The sequence below is a fragment of the Durotheca rogersii genome (genome assembly GCF_024521655.1).
Source record: "Durotheca rogersii strain YMJ 92031201 chromosome Unknown GGS23scaffold_2, whole genome shotgun sequence".
In the NCBI taxonomy this organism is placed as follows: domain Eukaryota; kingdom Fungi; phylum Ascomycota; class Sordariomycetes; order Xylariales; family Xylariaceae; genus Durotheca; species Durotheca rogersii.
Genome location: NW_026251233.1, coordinates 2548785 through 2572365, shown reverse-complemented (window position 1 = coordinate 2572365; position 23581 = coordinate 2548785). Strand labels below are relative to the sequence as shown.

General features: G+C 57.3%; 7 protein-coding genes across 7 annotated transcripts; 2 read left to right on the top strand and 5 right to left on the bottom strand.

Moving 5' to 3' along the window:
• The first annotated feature begins 5334 nt into the window (after window positions 1-5334).
• On the top strand, window positions 5335-7669 carry GGS23DRAFT_194675 (uncharacterized protein). The gene has a single exon (XM_051511735.1). The coding sequence runs from the start codon at window positions 5460-5462 to the stop codon at window positions 7479-7481; it is 2022 nt and encodes a 673-aa protein (XP_051376481.1). The 5' UTR covers window positions 5335-5459; the 3' UTR covers window positions 7482-7669.
• Window positions 7670-9488: 1819 nt separating this feature from the next.
• Window positions 9489-11257, top strand: GGS23DRAFT_194651 (uncharacterized protein). The gene is made up of 2 exons (XM_051511733.1): window positions 9489-10018; window positions 10092-11257. Exons 1-2 carry the CDS (start codon window positions 9819-9821, stop codon window positions 10939-10941), a joined length of 1050 nt encoding a protein of 349 aa, XP_051376480.1. The 5' UTR covers window positions 9489-9818; the 3' UTR covers window positions 10942-11257.
• A 304-nt stretch (window positions 11258-11561) lies between these two features.
• GGS23DRAFT_194656 (RNA polymerase II transcription elongation factor-domain-containing protein) lies at window positions 11562-12978 on the bottom strand. The gene is made up of 2 exons (XM_051511734.1): window positions 12584-12978; window positions 11562-12515 (listed from the first exon to the last, which is right to left on the bottom strand). Exons 1-2 carry the CDS (start codon window positions 12696-12698, stop codon window positions 11575-11577), a joined length of 1056 nt encoding a protein of 351 aa, XP_051376479.1. The 5' UTR covers window positions 12699-12978; the 3' UTR covers window positions 11562-11574.
• A 1114-nt stretch (window positions 12979-14092) lies between these two features.
• On the bottom strand, window positions 14093-15401 carry GGS23DRAFT_194135 (uncharacterized protein). Its single transcript, XM_051511731.1, has 4 exons — window positions 15165-15401; window positions 14594-14989; window positions 14387-14473; window positions 14093-14290 (listed from the first exon to the last, which is right to left on the bottom strand). The coding sequence occupies exons 1-4, from the start codon at window positions 15171-15173 to the stop codon at window positions 14261-14263; spliced, it is 522 nt and encodes a 173-aa protein (XP_051376478.1). The 5' UTR covers window positions 15174-15401; the 3' UTR covers window positions 14093-14260.
• Window positions 15402-15866: 465 nt separating this feature from the next.
• Window positions 15867-17269, bottom strand: GGS23DRAFT_194133 (nascent polypeptide-associated complex, alpha subunit). Its single transcript, XM_051511730.1, has 4 exons — window positions 17063-17269; window positions 16606-16855; window positions 16321-16379; window positions 15867-16252 (listed from the first exon to the last, which is right to left on the bottom strand). The coding sequence occupies exons 2-4, from the start codon at window positions 16840-16842 to the stop codon at window positions 15928-15930; spliced, it is 621 nt and encodes a 206-aa protein (XP_051376477.1). The 5' UTR covers window positions 16843-16855; window positions 17063-17269; the 3' UTR covers window positions 15867-15927.
• A 101-nt stretch (window positions 17270-17370) lies between these two features.
• Window positions 17371-19056, bottom strand: GGS23DRAFT_549868 (ribosomal protein L14-domain-containing protein). Its single transcript, XM_051515255.1, has 3 exons — window positions 18681-19056; window positions 18429-18566; window positions 17371-18342 (listed from the first exon to the last, which is right to left on the bottom strand). The coding sequence occupies exons 2-3, from the start codon at window positions 18555-18557 to the stop codon at window positions 18028-18030; spliced, it is 444 nt and encodes a 147-aa protein (XP_051376476.1). The 5' UTR covers window positions 18558-18566; window positions 18681-19056; the 3' UTR covers window positions 17371-18027.
• Window positions 19057-20588: 1532 nt separating this feature from the next.
• GGS23DRAFT_194555 (uncharacterized protein) lies at window positions 20589-23138 on the bottom strand. Its single transcript, XM_051511732.1, has 2 exons — window positions 22334-23138; window positions 20589-22266 (listed from the first exon to the last, which is right to left on the bottom strand). Exons 1-2 carry the CDS (start codon window positions 22918-22920, stop codon window positions 20787-20789), a joined length of 2067 nt encoding a protein of 688 aa, XP_051376475.1. The 5' UTR covers window positions 22921-23138; the 3' UTR covers window positions 20589-20786.
• Between the last annotated feature and the right edge of the window lie 443 nt (window positions 23139-23581).

Here is a 23581-nt window from a genome sequence, read left to right as displayed (position 1 = left end):
TATCTCACCACTTCCTAACCAGCCTACGTAGCACAAGCAAGAGGTAGTCACCTATTACATACCTGCCTGCCGACCTAATCTAACATATGTACGTATGTGTATGTACGTATGTCGTATGTCGGTAGTGCCCGCCCATTGCCGGTCCCTTTTGCCCGCAAAACCACAAGCGACGGACCCTGGACGATCCCCAAAGGCGCTGCCCGCCTTAGGTTAGGTACCTATATCTGACCTGACCGCTGCCGCGCAGGCGTCGTCGTCGCCGGCCAAGCGACGTCGCCCGCCGGCGCCTCCCACCTCCTGCCCAACCTCGAGCGGAGTTAAGACATTAGGCCTGTATCGCCAGCAGCCTGCGTCCACGTCGGGTGCATGCCAGGTGGTGCGATGCATCATCACATCGTATCCACATGGCCGCTGCATCACGTCAACGTCAACAAGAGCTATCCCGCACCGGCCGCCCTACGGGATATCGATATTATTATATGCCGCACCCAAGCCGAGACATGACTATTGCGGCATAGGCCGGGGGCAGCATGCTCTCATCTCCCCCCCCTCCCCCCCCCAGCCAATTGCACCCGCATCTGGGCCATTACAAAGATCTTAGGCGCAGGCCGCACGCAACCTAAGGGACCTTGACTAAGGTCCCATGCCTAAGGGGTCCATGCGGTACCTACCTCTAGGTACCTGCCTGAAGAGGTCGGCGAATAACGACGTGGTTATGTCCACCCCCCCCCCCCGTCCCGTTTATAAAAAACCCCTTAGCAGTGTTGGTTGTTGGTGCAATAGGTAGGTAGGTAGCGTAGCTGTGGATTACAACCTCCCCCAGCGAGGGACGAAGGTGACCTCGAGATGCTGCTGGGGATGTCGACGAGTTCTCGGTTTTCCCATGTCTATTAATAACCCGAGGTGGGACCCTGCAGATGCTTATTTAGGTACCCTGGGACTTCGCGGGTTGGCATGGTCGCTTACACGCGGGCGACACAATACTCAATATTTGGCTGCGATCATACATACCTATATATTTATTATTACTACGCATCTATTTGCATATATACACCCACCGACCTGTATAGGGACGCAGGCACGCAAGCCCGGTTCTGGCTTCTACGACGCCCGCTTCGAGCTGACGCAGGCATATACCTAGGGCCTACGCATCGAGTGGCACCCCCCCAGGCGAGCGGCGTGCCGAGGCTCCGAGATCGTTCCTCGACAAGCGATAGGCGATGCTTACCAGCCTGCGGGCGGACCGCGGAGGCGGGTTCGTTGCGGCTACAAGCCAATGCGCCCAGCTGAACAGGCCCTGGTCCGCTTTCAACTACGCTCCCTCCCCAGAGGCCAATTGGCGTCAATTCTTTGCGTACCCGCGCGTTGACGCAAAGATCGCCAACCTGTGATCTGTTCGCCAGGCGCCTAGATTATGGGTATATCCCTATATACTTGCATTGGCGAGGAATTGCGTTGTGTAGCCGTCGATCCGGCTCTATTTCCTGTCCCTTCCTCTATCTGGCAATCGCCCCCCCCCCCCCCCCCCCCCCAATGTTCGCATAGTTTTGCCGCCGAGTACGAGACACCGAGGGGGTAGGTATGTACTGGTAACCCTCCATACACACACGCGAGTAACGACACTCAGGTTTCCGCTGAGCGAGTTACATGGTAGTAGACCACGCATGCGAGCTGGACCCATGTCCGGCATGTCGCCTCTCCGGACGAGCCCCGGAGGCGTCTGTCTCTTTGCGGTCCACTACTACCCTCGACCAAATCCTGGCTTGAATAAAAAAGGCATGGACAGTGTCACGGCGTGATGGCGTTTCAACTCATTCCTGTCAGCTACACCAGCCGTTATCTATTATACCTACGTAAAATATCGATATCTCCAGTACCATTGTGATGTGACATCTCAAGCTCCCGGGTGCCATGGCCGAACTACGCAACGTTGATCGTAGAACCGTGATAAGATTTATGTAGATGGTATATGTAAGCATCCCGTGGGATAGTCCTGTTTGACCGGCTGCATGCGTGTTCGAATTATGTTGGTATACGTACGTCACCACTAACGGTTGTTAACGGTTTTGTATTAATATCCGCTGGGGGGGGGGGCGAGGGGGGCGATTAGAGCTGACGGATTAGGCGAATGCGAATGCAACTCTGCTTGACACCCACTACTGAATTTCCGGCACTGGGAACGGTCCAGGTTCGCTCAAGCCTTTACATAGTATAGGCGAGGCCGGGTCTCGAAAGCGGCGAAAAGGAGATGCGAAAAAAAAAAAAGGCTCAGGCGCTCCCCTCCGGCACCCAAGTTGGTGTGTAGTTGAAGGCGATCCGGGTAGGGATCTAGTTCGGACTGCTTTCTCGAAGAGCAACCATAGGCTGGGACCTCCGAGTAGATGATATCTCGTCTACAAAGGTAAGAGGCCCGAGCGGACTCTTCCGGTATCGATGCTGTCGACCAGCGCCACGAAGCCGCCCTCGTACGGAACCTTTCCGGGAGTAGCCCCGGACTACGTTCAGTTCTCCAGGTGGGTCAGGCCGCGATCTAGAACACCTAGCACTGTGCGTGAGAATTGGACGGTAGGTAGGTCTTACAATCTAGGGCCCTTGAGAAGGCTGCGTATGTGCCGTCACGCAATACTAGTGCCCACAGAGCTCGAGAGGATGCGCCTCCGCTCGCGGGGGGGGCATGCCGCAGAGTCGCTTAGCGTGCGCCGGCATTTTCTGCCGTGGAGATCAATGGTCACTCGATACAGAGAGTGAACTTTCATCTTTAGTGGCGGATCGTCTCGCTAGCGGAAAACGCGCGCCTTGCCGAATTGTTCCAGGTACTGGCTCGTCTACGACCTGTCCTCTAGTCTATTCATCCCATAGGCCCCGCTCGTGCAGTAGCGACATAACCTGTCAGAGGAGTCACCGTGCCGGCAGCGCATTCACCCTAAGGCTCTCAGCGGGTAAACCCCCCATGACAAAGACTCCAACTGATAGATAATACATGGCACGATCTAGGTCTTACCACAGCGGAATAAACGCCCTCGTCGACCCATGCACGCAACTTGGGAAGAGGCATACTTGCATGGCTACATTTTTTCGCCTGTGATCTGTCCTCGAAAATCTCTGGCCAGTTTAATCGTTGGGGAGTAGCGAGCCCGGCTTGGGCACTAGGGCCATCTGCCTCCGTGTCGCCAAGCCCGTTTTTGCGTACTAATGCCCATTCTCGAGGCGATAATTCCTAACCGCAAACTCGTAGGCGATAAGCCACTAGTCACGGCGAACCCGTTGCAAGTCCGGTCTGTGGGACAGATTAGCGGCCCCGCTTCGTCCGAAGGAATTGGTGAGACGGGTATGAGATCCACTCTGATCCGTCGATATTGAGGATGATAGGTTAGCTCACTGCGTAGCTAGGCTAGTCGGTCCGAGGATTTGGGGGGTGACGAGGCTTTCGTCTTCATGGCACCGGCGTGGTAAAGGGTTCTCCAAATCGAGCGGTCCGTGACACGTGGATCAGCGTCCTCTCCTCCTCATCTACGAGCTCGGGCTAACGGTGGTGCCCGTCAACCTTCAAACGAGCAGCGCCGCAACCACCGCGTGGCGCCGTTAGCTCTTTCGTGGTCGGCTAAGCGAACGAGGGCTAGAGCTAGCCGCCAGCACGGGCGACGAGGCTCGACTGCCGTAGATAGGAGGGTTCCACACGGAGGGTTCCGTAGACAGGCTCCATGCCGCGACTGACGGCCTGGCTTGGTTGGGCGAGCTGAGATTTCGCAGGCGGATCCGTCGCGCGTGGCCTCGGTGAGTAGGGGTCCACGGCTGACCTGGCCCCAGCCGCGACTCGGCGACAGGTTCTCACGCGGACTCGGCAGAGTATTGCAACCGTCCGCGCCTCTGGATGCTGCCGGTCTTACCACCGTCGCAGCGATCCCCTTGCCGGGGAGGCTGTCCGCACGTTAGCGCCGTCGAGGTCGGGGTCGTTGCAGGTCGTTGCAGAGTGCGAGAGCGGGATGCCGTCTCCACGGGGGGCTGTCGCACCGCGGCGGCACTGGGGCTCATCTATGAGTAGACGGCCTCGCCGCCCATGTTTCGTGACAGGTAGGTACGGAGGGCGTGGGCTGTCGAATGGGCGGGTTGCTTTCGTCTTCTGTCTCCAACTACGTACGTGTCGGCAATGCATACCTGCGTGGGTGCATATGCATTACTACGACATGTCTCCGGTGCTCACCGGCAAGGCGGGGCCCCCATCCGGACGGATTCTTCCTTGTGCATCGCGTTCACCGAGAGGACTCCGACCAGAGGCGCGCGCCGCGCTCGCATTATCGATTAGCCCCTTTCCCGACGGGGCCTAGCGTGGTCTGTGTCGAGGCGGCTAGGAGGTGAGGGAGCTCTCAGGGGCCGCATAAAGGAGGTTGTGTGGCTGAGGGGCAGGGTACCTACGTGTAGATGTATGTGCATAGAGAGAGGTAGGTATGCGTGGCCTTGCCGAGGTAGCTCTGCTGTTGTGGCGCAGTACCCGCCCGCTGTATCTGTGGTGGGAGTGTCCGTGCAGCGGAGAATACGTGTAGGAGGGAGGAACTGGAGCGGTACCGACGGGGTACATTCGTCCCGCCCACAGCTGGCTGCTCGGTCTCTGGGCCTCTGTTAGCGCACTGCCGCCGGGCCTCTGGTTTCGGGCGGACACGTGCTCGCAGCGCTGGCCGGAGGGAAGGGGGGGGGCTGGGACCGTAACGGGTCGATGGGCAGGGCGCAGGTAGGGCGTAAGTACCGGTCAGGTACCTCGCTGGCCTCGTCGAGAGACCCAATTGAGGGCTCCAATTGGCGCCGGGGGGTCCCGCCCAGCAGCAAAAAAAGCGTCAGCCAACGACTCGACGCCAATGCGACCTTCTCTCCTGCGTCTGTAGGGGCGTCTCTCCGGGCCCAGTTCCGCCTCCAACATTTTTCTGATGAGGCTGAATCAATCCATCCATCCATCCGCTGGATCACAACCTGGTTTATCAACGTCACTTCTGTTGATCCATCTCGGATTATGGTCCAGGCATCGTTGCCTTCTTGCGCGGTGCACCACGCCATCACCATCGACCTGCTCTGCGTAGCGCCCTCCCAGGCCGCCTTTGGGCCGCCTGTCCCGTCGGCCGAGCTTCGTTTATCCTGGTGAGACGAGCTCGCTGCTTGCTTACTTGGCTGCGTGCCACCTGTCGTCAAGGTCTTATCCACCCTCGCCATCCGCGCCATCCCGCTGTCATATGTGCCGTCTGAGTTCGTGGGTGAAGCGCTTGAGCTCTCTCCACACGTCCTCGCCCCCCTTCCACGACAGCATCGCTACCCTCTCGTCCTCTTCCCAGCACGTGCCGACAACCCGAGAGGTCCTGCGATCCGGGGAGCGCTTCTGGGCCCGCGGGGAATTTGCCTGAGCGTGTCTTAAGCTTCGCCCGTCATCTCCCCTGTCTGCTGTCCCCCCTACCTGATCTACCCACTCGCCCAGTATGTCGCCCGTCTTGACACCCAGGTCCAGCCTTAGGGCGAGGGGCGATCAGATGTCACCCGGCGCGATTGCTGGGACGGTTATCGGCTGTGTTTTCGGAGGGAGCCTGCTACTCATAGTCGTGGGCTTTCTCTACTTCCGGTATAGGCGAATATCCAGGGAAGCTAGGGCCAAGACAGGCATCTTGCCAACCGCGAAGACTTTCGTCAACCAACATAGGACTTCGCCCTTCGCCCTCCCAGGCTTCCTTTCTAGACAAACCCCTGCCGCGACGCTGCCGGGCGGTCACCCTTCTTCAACGAAGGAAACAACTGGGTCTGATAGAGTCGCTCCCGATTTCGAGAACGGCCTGGGATCTCAGCAATTGCCAGCGCGTATTTATGGGAGTGATTTCGCGAGGGATCATGAAGCCTATTACTTGCAGCCTAACTTTGGTCAGCCGACGCTACCACCAGACATTGATTTCTCCTTGCCACCACAGCCGACAGCCTTTTCAAACACAGACGGGCCTGGGACCAATCTGCCTTTCGACCATGCTTCCCCACCAACTGCTGCTGCAAATTCGAGTTATTACGATACCAGGATATCGATGGGCTCGGCCCCCGAGCAGGCACCGATGCCACCGTCTGGCCAGATGACTGAGCTGTACGAAGCGCAGCTCAAAGATTCGCGGGAGCGTCGAAAGAGGAGCGGGTCGCTGACCAGCCGAATCTGGAGCAGCATTAAGAGGAAGCGATCTACGCATTCCTCCGCCCACGACAACAACAGCCCTCTGCGTACCGGATCGCAGCAGTTCTTTCCCGCCTCGCCTGTCCAGAGTCCCGTGGGCGCCAAGCAGGAATCTAGCTTAGAACTAACGGGAGGAGCCGATGCGCAAGCGAGTGCCCGCACCCAACGGTTTTTCGAAGAACCTGGGGAGATGTCTGAGAGCACGGGTGTTTTGGGCGCTGCGGTGGGTAAGAGCTGGTCTGAGAAAGACCGGCAGCATGATAATTATAAGAGGCAGAGACGGGATGATTCACTGTATGAGTCTTTCCCCCTGCGGACTAGCTCGAGCATACGGGAAACGACCGAGAGAGATCCCGAGCTCCCTTCAGCTGTCCTAAGGAGCCCGGACTCCACTGACGGGTTGCCTCACCTAGCTCAGCCACAATCCGAAGCCCGTCCCCAGGGACGACTTATGAGCCCCGACATCCCGGAGCCCATGGAACTCGATGGGACATTTGAAGACCCTCATCGGCCCTCCGTCTTCCAAGGTTCTCACTCTCCTCCTCTCCAACCGGAAGCATTCGTGTCGCCCATGTCCATCATGCAGCCCTCCAACGCTGCCGAGAAGGCGGCCTATACCGACTACCAAATGGAAAACTCGACGTCGCCTCCCCTATTCTCCACCAGCCCTCCCAGGATCACCCCCCACCCGCTAGCGTCGGAGCTCCCTGATACTTCCGCCCAGGATGACCTAGACGACTTCGATGCCGACAGCTTCCTCGACATACCTAGCGACGACGAACCTCGCGGATCCAGCGATTCGTACTATTACACGACTACGCCAGGGCAGAGCTCCACCGAACCCTCTATGGGTAGGACTCCAGACACCCGAGTCACGGTGTCGCCGTCTCCGTACCCGGTGGCGCACGACCGGACCAAGGCGGAGCCCGAGTCTAGCTCTTCGCCGGAGGGCTCCCGACTTTCACCACAATCTCCCGGCCACATCTGCGAGGAATGTGGGCGATACTTTGACCAGATACACAAACTCAACCATCATAAGCGCTACCACGACCGCAAACACGAATGCCCCTACGAAGGTTGCGACAAGCGGTTCGGTACGAAGACGCACCTTGACCGGCACATCAACGACAAGCACGTCAAGTCGAAGGCGTACCACTGCATAGAGCCAACGTGCCCATATTTCAAGGGCGGTAAGGCATTTCCCAGAAAGGACAACTGGAGGCGACACATGGTCAAGAAGCACGGCGCGACGGCAAACGACCTGGAGGCACTAGATGAGGTTATGGGGTTGTAGGGCTTCCCTTTTCTCCAGATGCTGGACGGCCGCAAGCGAGCAACCTCCGCTGGGAATCTATTGTTCGGCCTTACCTATCACAGTACAGATGATCCTGTCCTCCGAAGCGAGCAGACCCGACGTCGCTCTCGGGATGCCTCGGCTCGGAAAACATTTGACGGGGAGGCACGCGATGCGTACGATAGTTCGATAGCCCATCTTCTCGGGAGCACGTCGGCTGACACGTGCTTATCATGGCAGCCGCATACCGCTGCCTTTCATGATATTCGTCAACACTCTTTTGTTTACACTTTTTTTTGCCCAGTAGGCTTCTTTTGGCTTGGTAATAGCATGGAGAAGAGAGCATGGGATAGCAAGCGAATTTGGGACCTTCTTTCAGGACATTTGTAATATATGACAAGCGGCGCTAGCGGTTTTTCTTCCCCAGACGGAACCTGTTTGTTGTTCGAGAAAGAGAGAGAGAGAGAGAGAGACTAGCTTCTCACGGGTTGAGTTTGGGCTGGTTGGCGTTGGCCCCGCCCTTCCCCCCTTCTCGAGGCGAAGAAACGGTTGGATAGACGAGAAGGGAGTCTTGCAACTTGGACGGCGCCGAGCTATTCTCCTCGGGGCCAGGCTAGGTAGGCTAGATTTAGCTTGAGGACGCGTTCGGGACATATCTATATATCGATACGACGCGCACGTACCGCACCACACCGCACGCACACGTCCTACGGGTATCACGTCGCTCCTTGTGAAATGGTAGGTAAGCCAGTAACCCATCTGCCGCAACTACGACGAGTGAGTAGACGAACGAGCGAAGGGGGGCAGGAGGGGAGACCGGTGGAGCGAGGCGGCCTGCGAACTGGACGGGATCTTCGGTGATCTCCACTTCCTTACGTCCATACCCGTCCACGTCTATGTATACCTTCAGCGCCTCCGTGCCTACATAACTACCCGCCTACCTGTCTCCTCTTATCGAACCCAACCGTCCGGTCGGCGCGCCCAGTCTGCGGAATCAACACGCCGACTCAGCAGCGCTTCTCCTTTTGCCCTCCCTTCCTTTCCCCTCCTCCCCCCCTCCCTCCCCCGCTCTTAATTCTCCTCGTTCTCTCGCCTCGCCTCCCAGGCGTATGTAGGCACGTATGCCTAAACTATCCCCCGGCCAGACGCCGCGGGGATCAGTCATAGATACACATGTAGGTGCCACCTACCTAGGTTGGAGGTACGCAGTAGATAGAGGGCGCGCGGGGAGAGGGGAGGGACGGGGGGGCGCGGACCCCTCAGCCTCCCACGCCCACATGCAATGCAATGCGACGCGCGCAAAACTACCGGTCTGGGTGGCATGCGCAGGCGCCCAAACGGGCTGGACCGGGGGGAGGGGGGCGGGCGCCTGCGACGAAACACGGAGAGTGGGTTGGTGTGGTTAATAAATACACTTACTCGAGCGATGCGAGGTTGCGGGCATGTATGAGGAAATAAATGGGTGCGAGCGTGGCACAGTCGAAGTCGGGACGCACCTCGTTGGGAGTCGAGGGCGGAAGATTGACTCACCTGCCCAGTGCAGGCAGCTGGGTCGACGAACTGGACAACGGCCGGCCGCGCCGCGGTGTCAGTTCTCATCTTCTCGCAACCAACACACGCTCTCCAACCGCCGCCCCCCCCCCCCTTCCGAGCATTTCAGCTGGGACTTGCTCGCCGCCTGTCTGCGTGCGCAGCCAAACTCCGCCAACACCGCGAGAACGCAGCTCTTCGCCGCCCCGCTTCCCGCGTCGCTCAGCGGATCGTCTGAGACGGATCTGCGCTGCGCGCCGACCTGCGCAGGTACCCCCTTGCGCGAACACAGGTAGGTAGGTAGGTAGTCGACACCTCTGATCTAGGTACGTGCGGTCGTCCGTTGCTCGTTCCTAATACGCACATACTTGCTCACTTCTGGACGTCGATCCCGCACGTTTCGGCGAGGGGGCCCGTGGTGCTTGTTTGAGATGTCGACGAGGCGATCCCGGGAATACGACCCGCACGTATAGTAGTGCCTCCACTGGGTTATAGTAGAACGCTGCGCTTTACGAGGGTGTAAAACAAGCTTATTTTGCCTTATTCTCCGTCCTGTCTATCTCGGCTTTCCTTCCATTTCGTCCTCTTTTTTTTCTACCCTTCTCTTAACCCCGTATTCTCCTTCTTTCGCCAGCTCTTGACGGGCTTATTATTTATTTCTTATTATTACTTTCGTTATAGGATTGCTCTGGGCCAGGATCTGCCCCCTTCGCATAACATCCTCTGTAATATAGTAATACACTCCGGCTGTTATAACCATTCTTTATTTGTTTGCTCCTACGGGATCCCCGCCCCCGCCGAGCCAAGATGTTGACCGTCCGCTCGCTGTCCCTCGTCTTCGTCCTCGGCGCCCTGTCCCTCGCCGCCGAGGGCCTCCCCCAGAACCGCGGCGGGAGGAACCGGCAAGGCGCCGCCGCGACCGCCTTCCAGCAAGCCCAGCAGGTCCCGCAGGGCATCTCGACCGCCACCGACGGGAGCACCATCCTAGATACCAACGCCACCGTCAAGTACATCCCCTCCCCCCCTTCTCTACAAAAAAAAAAAAACGTCCAGAGAGCTAACGAAGGAACCCGGACCCAGCGGCCTGCCGCTGCGCTTCAAGATCTCGGCGCCGGCGGACCAGTTCGCGGCGGGGTCGGGGGTGCGCGGCGGGGCGCAGGCGGCGGGCGCGGCGGGCACGCTCGGGCTGAACGTGCTGCTGCACGGGGACGGGGGGCAGTCGTTCTTCGACTTCCCGAACCAGGGGGTGCGCGGGGGGCTAGCCGGCGTCGCCGTGCTCGCGCCGGACCGCAACCTGTTCTGGGGCGGGGGCCAGGGCCTGCGGCGCGACGACGGCGTCGCGCACGCGCGCGCCGTCGCCGACCTCGTCGCCGGCGTCCTCCCCCGCCTCCTCGCCTTCGACCCCGCCCGCGTCAGCTTCACCGGCGTCTCCGGCGGCGCCCTGCTCCTCAGCGGCTTCTTCCTGCCCGCCCACATGGCCCAGTTCGTCACCGCCCCCGCCGCCGGCCAGACGTCCGCGCCGCAGTCCGCCGTCCTCCTCAACTGCGGCGCCCTCGCCCCCCAGGTCCCCGTCGACCCCGCCAGCGCCGCCGCCCTCGCCGCCACCCGCATCCACTTCCAGAGCACGCAGCGCGAGCTCGCGCAGCTGCAGCCCGCGATCCGCGCCGCCGTCGCCGCGTACGAGCGCGTGGCCGCCGACCAGGGCCTCGGCGCCGCCGCCGTCGGCGCCCTCCAGACCGTCGACAACGCCCCCGACGGCGGCCACTGCGAGTTCGACGGCGCCGGCTTCGTCTCCGGCGTCCAGCTCATGGCCGACTCCTTCCCCGCCGTCCTCCTCCCGGGCGGCGACGGCCGCCTCGCCGGCACCGCCCTCAACGTCCTCAACCCCGTCGTCGGCAACGAGGACCTCGTCTTCTCCGGCGCCACGTAGGTGGCTAGACGGAGAGAGAGAGAGAAAGAGAGGAGAAGAAAAGAGAGAGAGAAGAGAGGGAAGAAAGGGGAGAGGGGGAGAGGGGAAAAGAAAGATGAGGGAGCGTGGCTACGTCCGAAATAGGGGCCGCGGATGGCAGAAAGGAAAACCACCGTTCTACCACCACATGCGCTAGAGAAGTGTAATAAAAAAGAGTTCATATACTTCAGGCGAATCTCACACAATGTAAAATGGACACAAACCCCGACCCGACGGTCCGAGAGGGGGGATCACTTCATGTGCTCGTCAAAGACCCGAAAAGGTAGGCATATTCGAGTTTATTCCACGAGAAACGACCGACTCCAGCTGTGGTAGGTATTAGCGTACCCGCCAATGAAATCCTCCCGCCCCCTGCTCGTCATGTCTCTGGTGACTTTTTAGTAATTCGTGCTATGTGTGCCGTGCCGTGCCGTGCCGTGCCGCCTAGTCCTATCCGTCCCTCCTCCTGTCCGCAAATGCCAAAACACACGATGATATCCAGGGCGCCAGACGCCACGGGTCTAACATGCTGGAAGGATGATGAGAAAAATTTTGTGCCCTCTCCGGGTGGCCGAATCGGTCGGCCGTAAACATAAACAGATGTTGGCGCCGCCGCTATTCCTCCTCGCTCACGTCGCTCTCTTCCTCCAGCGCGGCCATAAGCTCTGCCTCGAGATCTATATCCTCCTGACCAGGGTCTTCTTCGGCTTCGGCCGGTTGCTCGTGCTGTACATCCTCCATATTGTCGTCTTCCTCGTCTTCCTCCTCCTCCTCTTCTGCGTTGGCCTGGATATGCGGGGCCGCATTGGGCATCTGGTGGTTGATAGGACTAGGTAGCTTGAAGTGCTCGAATGCGTCGTCGTCATCCTCCTCGGCATCGGCATCATCTTGATCGTCCTCCCCATTTTGCTGGACGAAGTCGGAAAATCGGCGAATTCCAAAGATGGGGGAGAAGTCGCGGTTCGTGCTCGGGGCCTCCCCGCCCGGATTCTCAATAGTGAGGCCGAGATCGTCGTCTGAGCTCTCTTCATCTTCTTCTTCTGAGGCCTGCCGCCGCTTGTTGTTAGCCGCGGGCTTCGGCGGCGGCGGCGGCGCTTTCTTCTCGGGCATGGCGAGACGTGGTTTCTCCTCAACCGGGGGAGCAGCTTGCTTTCGCGACTTAGCCGCCGTCTTCTTCTGGTCGTTGCCTCCCTTAGCAGCTGATTTGCTGCCGCCAGCCGAAGCAGCGGCTTTAGCACTAGTGCTGCTGCTGTGGGCCTCGAGATGCGGAAATTCGCGTCGCAAGCTCTCGGCGTTGTCGTTGGACGGCGTCCGCACCAAGTTCATGTTGAACATGGAATTGACTTTGTGTAGGACAAAGACCTCGCGGGCCGGGTCGAAGATGAGCACGTACTGGCTCTTTTCGGCGCCAGAGGTACCTTTGTACTGATAGCGACCGCCGTCATCTTGGAAGGCGAGATCATACGAAGGAGCACCTTTCTTGGAGGTGGAGGGGGCGGGTTTTATTCGTGCCTGAGCAGGCGCTGTGCTTGAAGACAAGGGCGGCTTGTGATTGTCTACAGCGGGCTATCCGTTAGCTGGGCAACGACAGCGAGGATGGGGTGGAACAGGGCGGATTGCGTACATCTCACGCCGGTGAAGAGTTCCTTGGGATCCTTGCCGAGCAAGGCGTCGCTGAGAACGACTGGGTATTTGCCGGCTTTCGTGGGATCGACTATCCCCGCCGCAAGGGACGTCATGGTCGTGGGAATTCCTGTACTTGTTCGGGCGTCTTTCCTGGTCAATTGGCGGGCTTGCGAGTAGACGGGTAGGCGAGTAGGTAAGTAGGCGGGCAGGCGTAGGATTCTTGCAATGCTCAGGGAATAAGTTTTGCAATGGCCGGAAAGCAAGGTGGATAGTAAGAAAAGTAGATATAGGCCTAGGTGAATGTGGTAATGGAGGACGAAGAGGGAGAAGAAGAGGAAGAAGAAATGCGAAGGTGAGGAAGAGGATTAGGATTAGGTCAGGTGCAGGACAAATGCAATTATGTGGGCGTGTGTGTGTGCAGCGTTATCCGGTGCGTGGACGGGAGAGATCTTTGCATGTATCTAACGGGAGTATGCATGTAGAGGTCCAGTGTGCATGGGTATGTGCATATGTGGATTTCCTGGGAGGTGCAGCGAACAAGGCGGGCGGGCTGAGCGGGACGGGGCAGGCAAATGGGCGGGAAGACGCCTCTGCGACGACAGCAGAGAGGCTGCCACACCACAGGTTCGAACCAGGTACGGCGAGCCACCTCCGGTCAAACCCTCTGGCGAATTTAGAACTCACGTCGTAACCGAAGGTCAGGGAATCTCATCGATATGCAACTAACGAAGCCGGCCTCCACATCGCCCAGCAGATTCGGAGCCACTTTACACACACACCTCGCCTTACCTGAGCCCCGGTGACAGACTCGCATGAACGAAAGGTAGGGCGATATGCCTACATATATTACACATAGGCTGGGTATCTACGCAAGCAGCGAGATCTCAGACAACTTTATCTCCGCATCCCAGTCTCTCCCCCCCCTCCGATACCTATATACCTGCCTTACCAGCGGGGGAGGCATGCAATTCAGAGGATAGACGAACAGGTCCCAGCAGTAAGGCCAGCCTACAGCCGCCTCGACGTAGAGCACCCCTTATTTATTTAAGTAGGTATACTCACACGCATATGCCAGTGCCTATATTACTCGAATGCCCACCTGCGTTAGGTAGGTACCTACCTCGTATACATACCTATGTCGGTCATGTCTATCAGGTACACGTACGCTTGGATTTCCTACGAGTGGGTGGGGCGCGCCAATTCCATTGTCGGCTCGGGAAATGAAGAAGGGATGGGCACCATTGGGGATAGCTGACTAGGAGCCTTGTCCGCGGGGGCGGCGTCCCCGAGCGTGGCGCTCGAGGAGGCGCACCGGCCGGATACCCGATACGAGTCGGCATCGCTCGCTCGTCTCAGGCTTGACCTTCTCAATCGTGAATCGCGCACCGGTAGCCTCTTGTGTAGCCTGCGTTATGCCTGCTCGCCTGCCGTCTACACCGATGCTATCCTCCCAGTATTAGGCAATGACACACGCAAATCACGCACGCGTGCGCACACACGCACATTTGGCGGCGTTCGACAGTTTCTGCAATTCTCATCCCATCTCCCGTACCTCTTCCTTACCAGCCTCCTATCTACAATGCTAGATAACGTAGTACACAAGCGGGGGAAACGAGAGCAGCAGTGGGTTCGGCTGCGGCTCGCGCGATGCTGCTGCCATTGATGATGCTCGCGCCTATACCACCGAGAGGTCGCCGAACTTCTCCTAAACAAATGAAAAAGAAGCGAGTAAGTATACCGTACGTTCTTAGTAGACCGGCCGGATCGGGTGGCCGTGCGTGAGACGAGGGGGGTCCCATACCTTGTATCCGGGAACGACCCAGCGACCCTTCGCCAAGAGTTGTGCCGTCTTCTCGTCGATCGAGGGCTCGGCGGCGGCGACTTCGTCCTGTAGGCGTGCACACACGTATCAGCATTGATCTTCATCGCTTCTTCTCTCCTCTCTCTTCTTCCTCCTCCTCCCTCTCCGAATCGGAGGACTTATCACGCCGGTGCAGCCGCAACGTACCACAGTGAGCTCGTCGAACGGCCGGGCAGTCTCGATGTTCTTCAGGGTGGCCTCGAGGTCCTTGAGCTCGAGCTGGACCTTCTCCTTGGTGGCCTCGGCGTTCTTCACGGCCTCGACCTCGAAGGCCTCGATGGCCTTGAGCTGGCGCCCAACGTCGTACCGGGCCGGCTGGAAGCTCGTGAACCGCTTCTCGATCTCGTCGACGACCGCCCGGTTCTTCAGCAGCGACCGGTAGTGCGCGAAGTCCACCGTCGTCGGCAGCTCCGACAGCGCTTGCACCTTGCGGCGCGCGTTCTCGTTCCGCTGCTTGAACGCCTGCAGCGATGCGACGGTTTGGCCCCGAAGGCCCAGCGAGGAGGTGACTTTCGCCCAGTCGAGCTTGAGGGCTGCGCTTCGCTATAGGTCGGGCGCGCGGGAAAATTAGCTCATCATGCACACAGCACACACACACACACGCATATCCGTCGTGCCTTGCCTAGACGGCCGACGACGAGGCCAACGGAGGGAACGGGTCGGTTTGGCCACGTCACAATCGCTCGCAAAGAGAGCCCAAAAGGAGGGAGGCACTTACAGCGGCCATTTTTGCAGGTGTGTTGAGAAATTTAGGGAATGAGTGGAGATCTGAAGCAATTCACGGCAACATTACCCTCTTCGCAGCCGAAAAAGTCCGGCGTTTTTGCATGGAGTTGGGGCGGCGGAACGGGTGGGAGCAATGAAGCATGTACACACGTACTTCCCATAATACGCCTCACATAATGCACGTGATGTGAGGTCACGTGGAATACAATCCTACTCATAGGATTGTCTGGAAGTTATGGAGGTACCTACATCTTTTGTTCTATGTCCAAGCCCCTTTTATTGCCTTACGGGATGACTAAATACCTTACACGTACAATGACAACAATCTCGTACAGCATTCGCGCCTCATGACCAGAATCGGCATCTTCCCTCTCTTTACCTAGCAACCCACAACAGTGGCCTATGCTTAGAGAATATGCTCACCAACACGAGGTACGGGGTGGTTTGTTTTTTTTTCATTCACTGGCCAAGCTTGATGCTTCCAATCATAGGCTTCACCCGAGCAATTGATACATTCGTCATCACAAGCAGACAGGTACGACGACCGCGTTGCCCGCCGGCGAGGATATCACTTGCAAACAGACGGTATTCACAATGCTTCAAGAATCCACCAGAAGGTATTGCAGCCCTGTAATACACAGCCAACCCGCGTCCTTGTTTTGCCCAACACAACGTTTTCTATCGTTGCAAGGCGCCTTGCTACAACCACAGCGGCAGATACAGCCTGACCTCAACCTCGACGTCTGCCCTCACAATCAGACGCTCAATGCCATGATCGAATTGACTATGTCGTTGTCGTTTTCTTTGAGGGCCTTGATGGCCTTGTTCCGGTTGACGTTGGCTTGGGTCATCACAAGTTCGATGTCCTTGTCCTCGAGCCCTTCGGCGTCGATTTCTTCGTCATCGTCATCGTCGTCCTTCTTCTCCTCGGTACCCTCAACCGCCTTGGCAGGTGCGCCGTGGCTGTGATCGTGGCCGGCGTGGTCGTGGTCATGGTCGCCACCCTGGGCGGCGAGCGATTGTGCAGCAGCTTGCTGGGCAGCCGAGTTGAGATCCTCAATCTTGGCCTCACCAAAGACACTAATGGGCTCTTGTCAGATGTCTCCAACATAAATACTGGGGCGCAAGGGTGGCTGATGACGCCTTACATGTAGGTGTTGCTGTTGGGGGACTTGTAGACCTCTGGGTTGTTGATCACAAACAGGATCTATAGATAATTGTCAGTTATGAACGAGCAATTCGGTTCCGATGGCAATTCCAGCATATCCCGATCAGGAACGCTCAAAGAAGTGCTGCGAGACGCTGCGACAGGTGCACTAGGTGCATAATGGCACATCCATGTCCCTTTGGTCTTCTTTCTGGCGCGACGCTGCGGCCAGTTCAACTCCCCTTGCGCAACAACAACCAACGTCCCAGGTCCGCGCCACACTTACGTTCTTCGGTCGTCGCAGGGTGACACGGGTGATGCCAGGGACGCGGGTCAGGTGGAGTTTCTCGATGGCCTTCCGGGCCTTCTTCTCGTTGCGGGAGTGAATGACGGCAGTGGAGCCGGAGGGACCACCCTCGCCAACCTCGATCTCGGAGTCGGAGCTCTCGTCGTCATCGTGCTCTTCTATCGTGACCTTCTTAGGTTCGTCATCAGGAAGTTCCTCGACTCTTGGGTTGGCCATGTTGGACGCAAATCTGGCGGGTTTATCTCGAGTCAGCTACCCAAGTTATTCTCACTCCCTTCTATCACAATAATGTGGGAACGAGCGGGCGGGGCGCAAGCGCGCTGAGAAATAGGCCGCAAAGACTGCTATCGTGCGCCTCTCTACCCTCCGAACCCGAGTCGGAGAAGAGATTTGTACGAACCGCACGGGGACTGTGTCACGGCTGCTGTCGACTCACCAAGGCGGTGCTGGGAGGATGGTTGCTAGAGTGCGGGCGTGGCGGGGTGATTGGTTATGTCTAGGGTGGGTAGGTGGTAAGTGTGGTTCGGTTATTGAGAAAAGTTCCCTGCCCAGCTTGTGAACTTTTTTTGCTGTCGATTCTTCTTGCTGAGGTTGTTTGGCCTAGGGCTTTGCGGGCGGCCCTTTCGATTTTGCGAGTGGCCCGCACTAGTCCAGATACGGATTTATAGATGTTCCCCAGGTACTTTGACATGCCTTGGGCAGGCACGCCCCTCCACAACTCCGCCTGCCCTATCCTATGTCCATATATATAGCCTGAGCCAGGCCCGGGTTACATTCCTACCTACTCAGTCCCTTCCGTGCTACCTCCTTTTTTGACGACTTCGATTAGCTAAGCAGGCATATGACGGAGTTCCGCTCGTTCCTCATCGGCTACCTGCCGAAGAAGTGACAGCATCGCTGGGGATGGAGATACAGCCAAGTCTACCCGCGGACACACGCACTTGGGACAGGGAGCCGTCTTTCGGATTTAAAAAAAAAAGTTCTATTTTTGGTGGAGGAATCTCGACAGCCTGCGGATACCTACGTAGGTAGGTATAATATTCTACATAGGCAGCACTCGCACAAGCACAACCGCGCACGGTAGGCCGTCCGAATTGGCGACAGGGCGAGACACCGGATTCTACGCAGATAGCCCTAAGCCGACAGACAGCCTGGGCCATTGTGAAATTCCGTATCATTGACGCCTGTCACCTCATTGAGATTTTACGAGTGACGTACAGGTCTTTGCCAGACGAAGCAGAAGAAACCAGTAACCCCATGCCAATGTGTTGATGTTGTTTGTTTGTTGGTGATGTCCGCGCGGACCAGATCCGTAGACTTGCTACCCTCCACCCTAGCCGAACACCGTCTCCTCAGAACCCTCCGTGTGAATCACATCCCTCAACCTCTCGGTTTCTCCGCTCACGCAGACGCCTTGACCTTGGCCAGGGCCTTTTGCTCCTCGAATCGTCGTTGCTTCTTGAGTCGCATGACCTTGAACCGGTCGAAGTCGGTGAGCGCGCGTCTCCGCTCGTTCTGGTCCTTTCGCTTGGCCCACTTGCTCTCCTTCCACTTGGCGTCGATCTCGGCCTTCTCCCACGCCGCCTTCAGGGCTCCTGTTCGGATGGCTCGCGGCAGCTTCTGGATCTTGAGGTCGGACAGCAGCACGTCGGTGAAGGAGATGGCTTGTCGCGGGACGACAAGCTTGGGATCTGCGGAAGGTCCGTCGACCAGAGCCTAGAACAAAGTAAAACGCCGTGTAAATACATAATCGTGCTTCCTCTCCTCCCCCCTTACCCCCCCATGGACTCGGTTCAACGTACGCGCTTGTGGTCAATGATCTCGACGATGGCAGCGAGCCTGCCGGCGAAAGGGTTGTTGCCTTGGACGAGGACGATGCGACCGACCTCGACCCGGCGCCATTCGGGTGATTCGATATTTGCGTCGCCCATTGTGACGGTCTGATGCGAACTCGGCTTGCTGTTAGAGGCGGATCTGAAGCGAGAGAGAGAGGCACAAGGAGGAAGACGAAAAGGAGGGGTTGGTCTTTTTTTTTATCAGGGAGAAATACTGACCGAGTTGGTATTAACCGGGGGTAGGTAGATAAGACGTTGTGGTGTCGACTCAAATCCTCCTACCTTCGATTGTCCTGGGCGTGAACTTTTCTTCAGTCGCGCATATCAGTGGTGGGAGGTTCGGAAGTTGAATGTTGTGTGGGCGTTAGGGCTAAAAGCGGAATTTTTGCTGTCCGCATCCGAGCCTGCTAACTCCTAGGTACATTGTACCCAAGTTAGGTTGACAGGTACAACCTAGACGGGATGGAGCCTTGTCGCCAGTACGACGTACCTAGTACCTGGTAGGTATCTACATTAACGCTGTGCCGGAGTGCCTAACACACCCAACCTGGCTGGTTGGATGGAAAAGGCGGGGCACTAGTAAGTGTATATGTGCTTGTACCCAGGTATTCAAATCTCTAAATTCCATTCCACTAACGAGTACACCTTAGGTACCTAGACATAATAGAAGTTTCCTTCCTCCAGCCTCATCGAAAAAATCTCTTCCACCTTCTCCCATCTTCTCCCACCAGCATCAACGCGTCCTCGAAGAGCCATCCATACGGCTCTCAAGCCCACATACCCTATCCTGACACAGGTAAGATCCCCCGTGGCCTTTTTCTTTCTCTATACTGGCGGTTCTCGCATATCATGATGAGGTAATTTGCGACTGATTATGCTTCGATGGCGCTCTTGCCGGAGTTGCTATATCGAGCATCCAACGTGATAACAGTTTCTTACATATTCTGAACATTTGCCCCCCCTACGCCCCCTTTCCTACGTCGAGGTATGCATGCTAGTTGTCTGTACATGAGCTGACCGCCACGTCGTATAGGACTCTCTGTGCTCCGGCGCGACGATACGACGAGAAGGGCGTCCTCCATTGTTTTGTTGAGATCACCCGCCTCCGGCGTCGTGTTCCAGCCTACCAGCGCCTACCCGCTGGTCATCCGGACATTCTTCTAGCTGATTCGAGGCACACGACCCCGTAGGAGCTATCCCATTTGCTCCGCCCGAATGTATTCGCCTTGTGTCGTTATACCAAAAATCCAGAGGATATTACAGTCAATTTGCGTATGCCAACGTATTTCCGCCGCCCGTAGTTCTATTTTCAAACCAGCGAGCGGCCTTGAAAGTGTTGGGCCTCATATTTATTATTAGGCACCGGTAGTTCGTAGACCCTAATTGAGCACGTAATTTGCTCCGAGTATGAGCTTGACTGCGTCGTAACACACCTTCGATTAACTCTAGGACTAGGACTTTCAATCAAGCGGCGGTCCCACTTCTCAGCCCGTGTGTAGATGCTTTCCATTTCCTTGTGTGACGGGCATATACACCCCTATTGCTATCTCGAGCTGAATATCCACCATTCTCTTACCACGAGCCTTACTTAAACTACCCAAGTTAACAAAGGAGGCATTAGAGTAAGAGCAACGTTTTGATCGTCGATCAACCCCCAGCGGGTGGGATGCGTGCAGAAATGCCAATCCGACACCGGCATCGTGGGCAAGACGACAGTTGATTTGCTATATACAGCTAAACAACAGCTGGCTTGGTAGGAAGTATGAGTACAAACACCATGCTAGGTTTTGTATACATGATTATAAAGATTAGTGCTAGTTCGACCGAGAGAAGCTGGAGAATTGGTGATCCTCGACGAATAAACCTTACAGAGGCGATAACGACAACGTGGCGTTTCATCCTAGGGACATCATCGCTTTCATATCCCTAAGACCCATGTCATGCTATCCGATGCCTCACTTCTCACCCACTCGCTTCCCAACCATATAGATTAGCCCCATATGCAACCAAAAAGACACTAGTAAACCAAACGTCTCTCTCTGGCTAAGAATCGCCGGGTATATTTCAACAAAACAGCTAGCAATGGAAGCGCCCTTCACGTTGATGTCGCAGGGGTTGCGCGCTTGAAAAAGCCATAATCCACATCCTAGGCGCAAAAAGGGCGTAGAAATAAGGAGGGCAACTCGTGGCGGGGACACGCCGGTGGGCCCTGAGTTAGAGCGAAGGGCTCGGTAGGGGGGTGCGGTAAAGCGAGTTATGCACAGAATCCAAGGACCGAAGATAATAACAGATAACCGAGTGATCATCATAGTCGAGACACGTAGATCACCCATCCGTGGTGGTGGGAGTCCTAGGGGGCGTGATGGGGGTACTGTCGAGAGACTCTATCTCATGCGGCCATTCGAGAGGGCCTAGCGAGCCGTACTTCAAGCCGCTCTTCTTCTCTAGCTCCTTACGCATCACCTCCATCTCGAGCTCCCACCGTTTCTCGAGAGCCGATTTGCGCTCGGCAAACATGGTCGTCAGGGCATCCTCTTCGTCTGCAAATTCCGACTCGAGGTTCTCCAACTCGTCCTTGTTCTTCTCGATCAGCTTGTTCATCTCGGATCCCTGCCTCTCGATCAGCTCTTCGAGGACTTTGGCTTGGCGATCCCGCATCACGTTGATCTTAGCTTGATGTAGCTGCTTCATATTCTTCTCGACGTTGTACTGCTGTCCGAGTTCCCGCAGGTCCCGTTCGGTAACCACTCGGGATGGCATGTTGGCATCCGGATTCTTTCCGAGGCCGTCGCAGTACGCTTCCATATGTTTGAGGCGGATCCGCACGTTCCTTTCGCTCTGATCTAGCGTTGAGCGTAATTCCATCTCCGCAGCTACTTGGCGGTCCTCGAGGTTAGCCGAAGTCTTCGCGTGCCGTTCTCGCATCCTCTCGATCGTTCCCGATTGCTTCCCTACCAGAGCCAGCCTCTGGTGAGCATGTCTCGTCCACATGAGCCATTTTGATCGCCTCTCGAAGGCCTGGAACCGTTCCATCTCCTCTACCTGCCCCGCACGCAGTGCCATAAACTGTTCGCAGTTCTGGGCACGCGCTTCCGCCTCGAGCCTCTCCACCACCTCCCTCTCGGCGGCTTCCTGTCTCGCCGCCTCCTCGGCGGCGAGGGCCGCCGCCCTAGCCTCTTCTTCTAATCGCCGACGCTCCAGCTCTGCATCGCCGTTGCAAAAATTCGGACAGCCGACCATCGGGTCCCAGACGGCACCGCAGATGTAGCAGAACTGAGCCCGACACCGACACGTCATATGCGTACAACCTTGCGTGAGCTCAACTAACGTCCGGCATTTATAGCACCTCCTCCACCCCGACTTCTCTCCCATCTTCAACACCGCTTCGAGCTCCCAGTCACCCGGGCAGTCCTGGCCTATCGCGTGCGCGTCTCTCTTGCACATAACGCAAACCCGCATCCTGCACTTGCGGCAGATAGCCTGGAACGGGTATTTAGGGTCGACTTTGGATTGCGGTGGGATAAACTCGCCGCATGCCGGATTCGAACAAAAGATGCGCGACTCCCAGGGGGTGCTGAATTGCATGACGGACTTGAGAAACCTGTTTTGTTCCTCGCGAGAGAGGACGGACTTGATGATCGAACTCGTCATCGGCTGAGTGCAGCACCGCGGCGGCATCTTGGATTCGTCGGTCGTCGCCTGGTTAATCATGATCCTCAGGCACCTCGAGCAGTAACTGTGTCCGCAAGGCAGCCTCTGGAGGGATTGGTCTGATTCGAGGTCGTCTCGGCACGCGCTACACGATCTATAATGGAAACGAAACGTACCCGTCAGTACAAGTCATCGCAGCTATTCGGGGGCGCTAGACAAACATGACCGTATCCTCAGGGCAAGGGGGGATCTTCCGTCTATCGCGCAACTTGGAGAACCCCCTCTTGATCCTGAGGTAGCTCTTGCTCGTTCTCACGCCGAAGATGCTCGGGGTGGCCTCTGCTTCCGCCGGCGACGGCGCCGAGAATCTTGGCTGGCAGAGATTCGGTTCAACCTGGGCGAGGTAGCTCTCGTACTGGGCGAAGGTGAGAGCCCTAGATCGTTTTCTCGCAATCCGTCCCGTCGGCTCCGGGTAGGCACTGATCGAAGAATGCGACGTCAGCTTCGTGCTCGCCGAGCCCTCTGACCCCGTCGATATGGTGCGGACGTGATGTGAGTCGACGGTCACGCTCGATTCGGCGCCAGAGGGGTTGAGCTTATCGTCTGTCGAGGCGGTACTCAACGGTCTAGCAACGGCGATACCCAGGTTCTCGGCCTTCACGATCAAGTCATCGAGATAGGCGGCGGTCTTCTCGGGCGAAAGCTGCAGGACCTGCTGGTAGTAATCGGCTTCTCCAAGTTCGAGAGAGGCACCATCGAGATCGTAAGCCAGGTCTAACGACGGGGGCTTCCGCGTAGACGTAGCCATCGTGGGCGGCAAAGGCACAAAAGGTTGATTTTTCGAGGGAGGGGGGTGGGCTTTAGCACATGTCCAGACGGGTTGCGGGATCAGTCAATCGACCCGAGCCACCGTTTGACCCTCGGCGGGTGGATGCGCTGAGAGATATCAATACATAGATAGGTATTGTGGTGGGATGGGAGGCTCGGATTGCCATGAACTGCGCCGGTACCCTGACACTATCCGGGGTGCGCTATGAGCGTCGACCCTTGGAATGCGGCCAGGCGGCGATGTCTGAGTGGGCAGATTGTGGATACCTAGCAGGACAACAAGCCGGCCAGGATATGAACCAGGTATTTTGTGATGCGTGATCAGGTCACCGATCGATAGCGGGTATCCTCCTGGGCCCGGGTTAGCGTGGGCGTGTATATGCCTAATGTAGGCGCCCGGCCATCGAAGAGCCAGACACGGAGACGAGATTGAAGGGAAGAGCTATAGAGCCTGCAGCAATCGCAGCAGCCGCAGCAAACGGGGGGCTCGGCAGCGCCACTCAGAAGCGTTTGCACCCGGGAGATGATGTGGTGACAAGAGGGGGAGGAGGGGGGGGGGGTGATAGCTGGAGGATGTCCAGACTAGATATGGCGCAGGGAAATGATCAACAGACGGACCGGACAAGGCTTGACGGATCGCC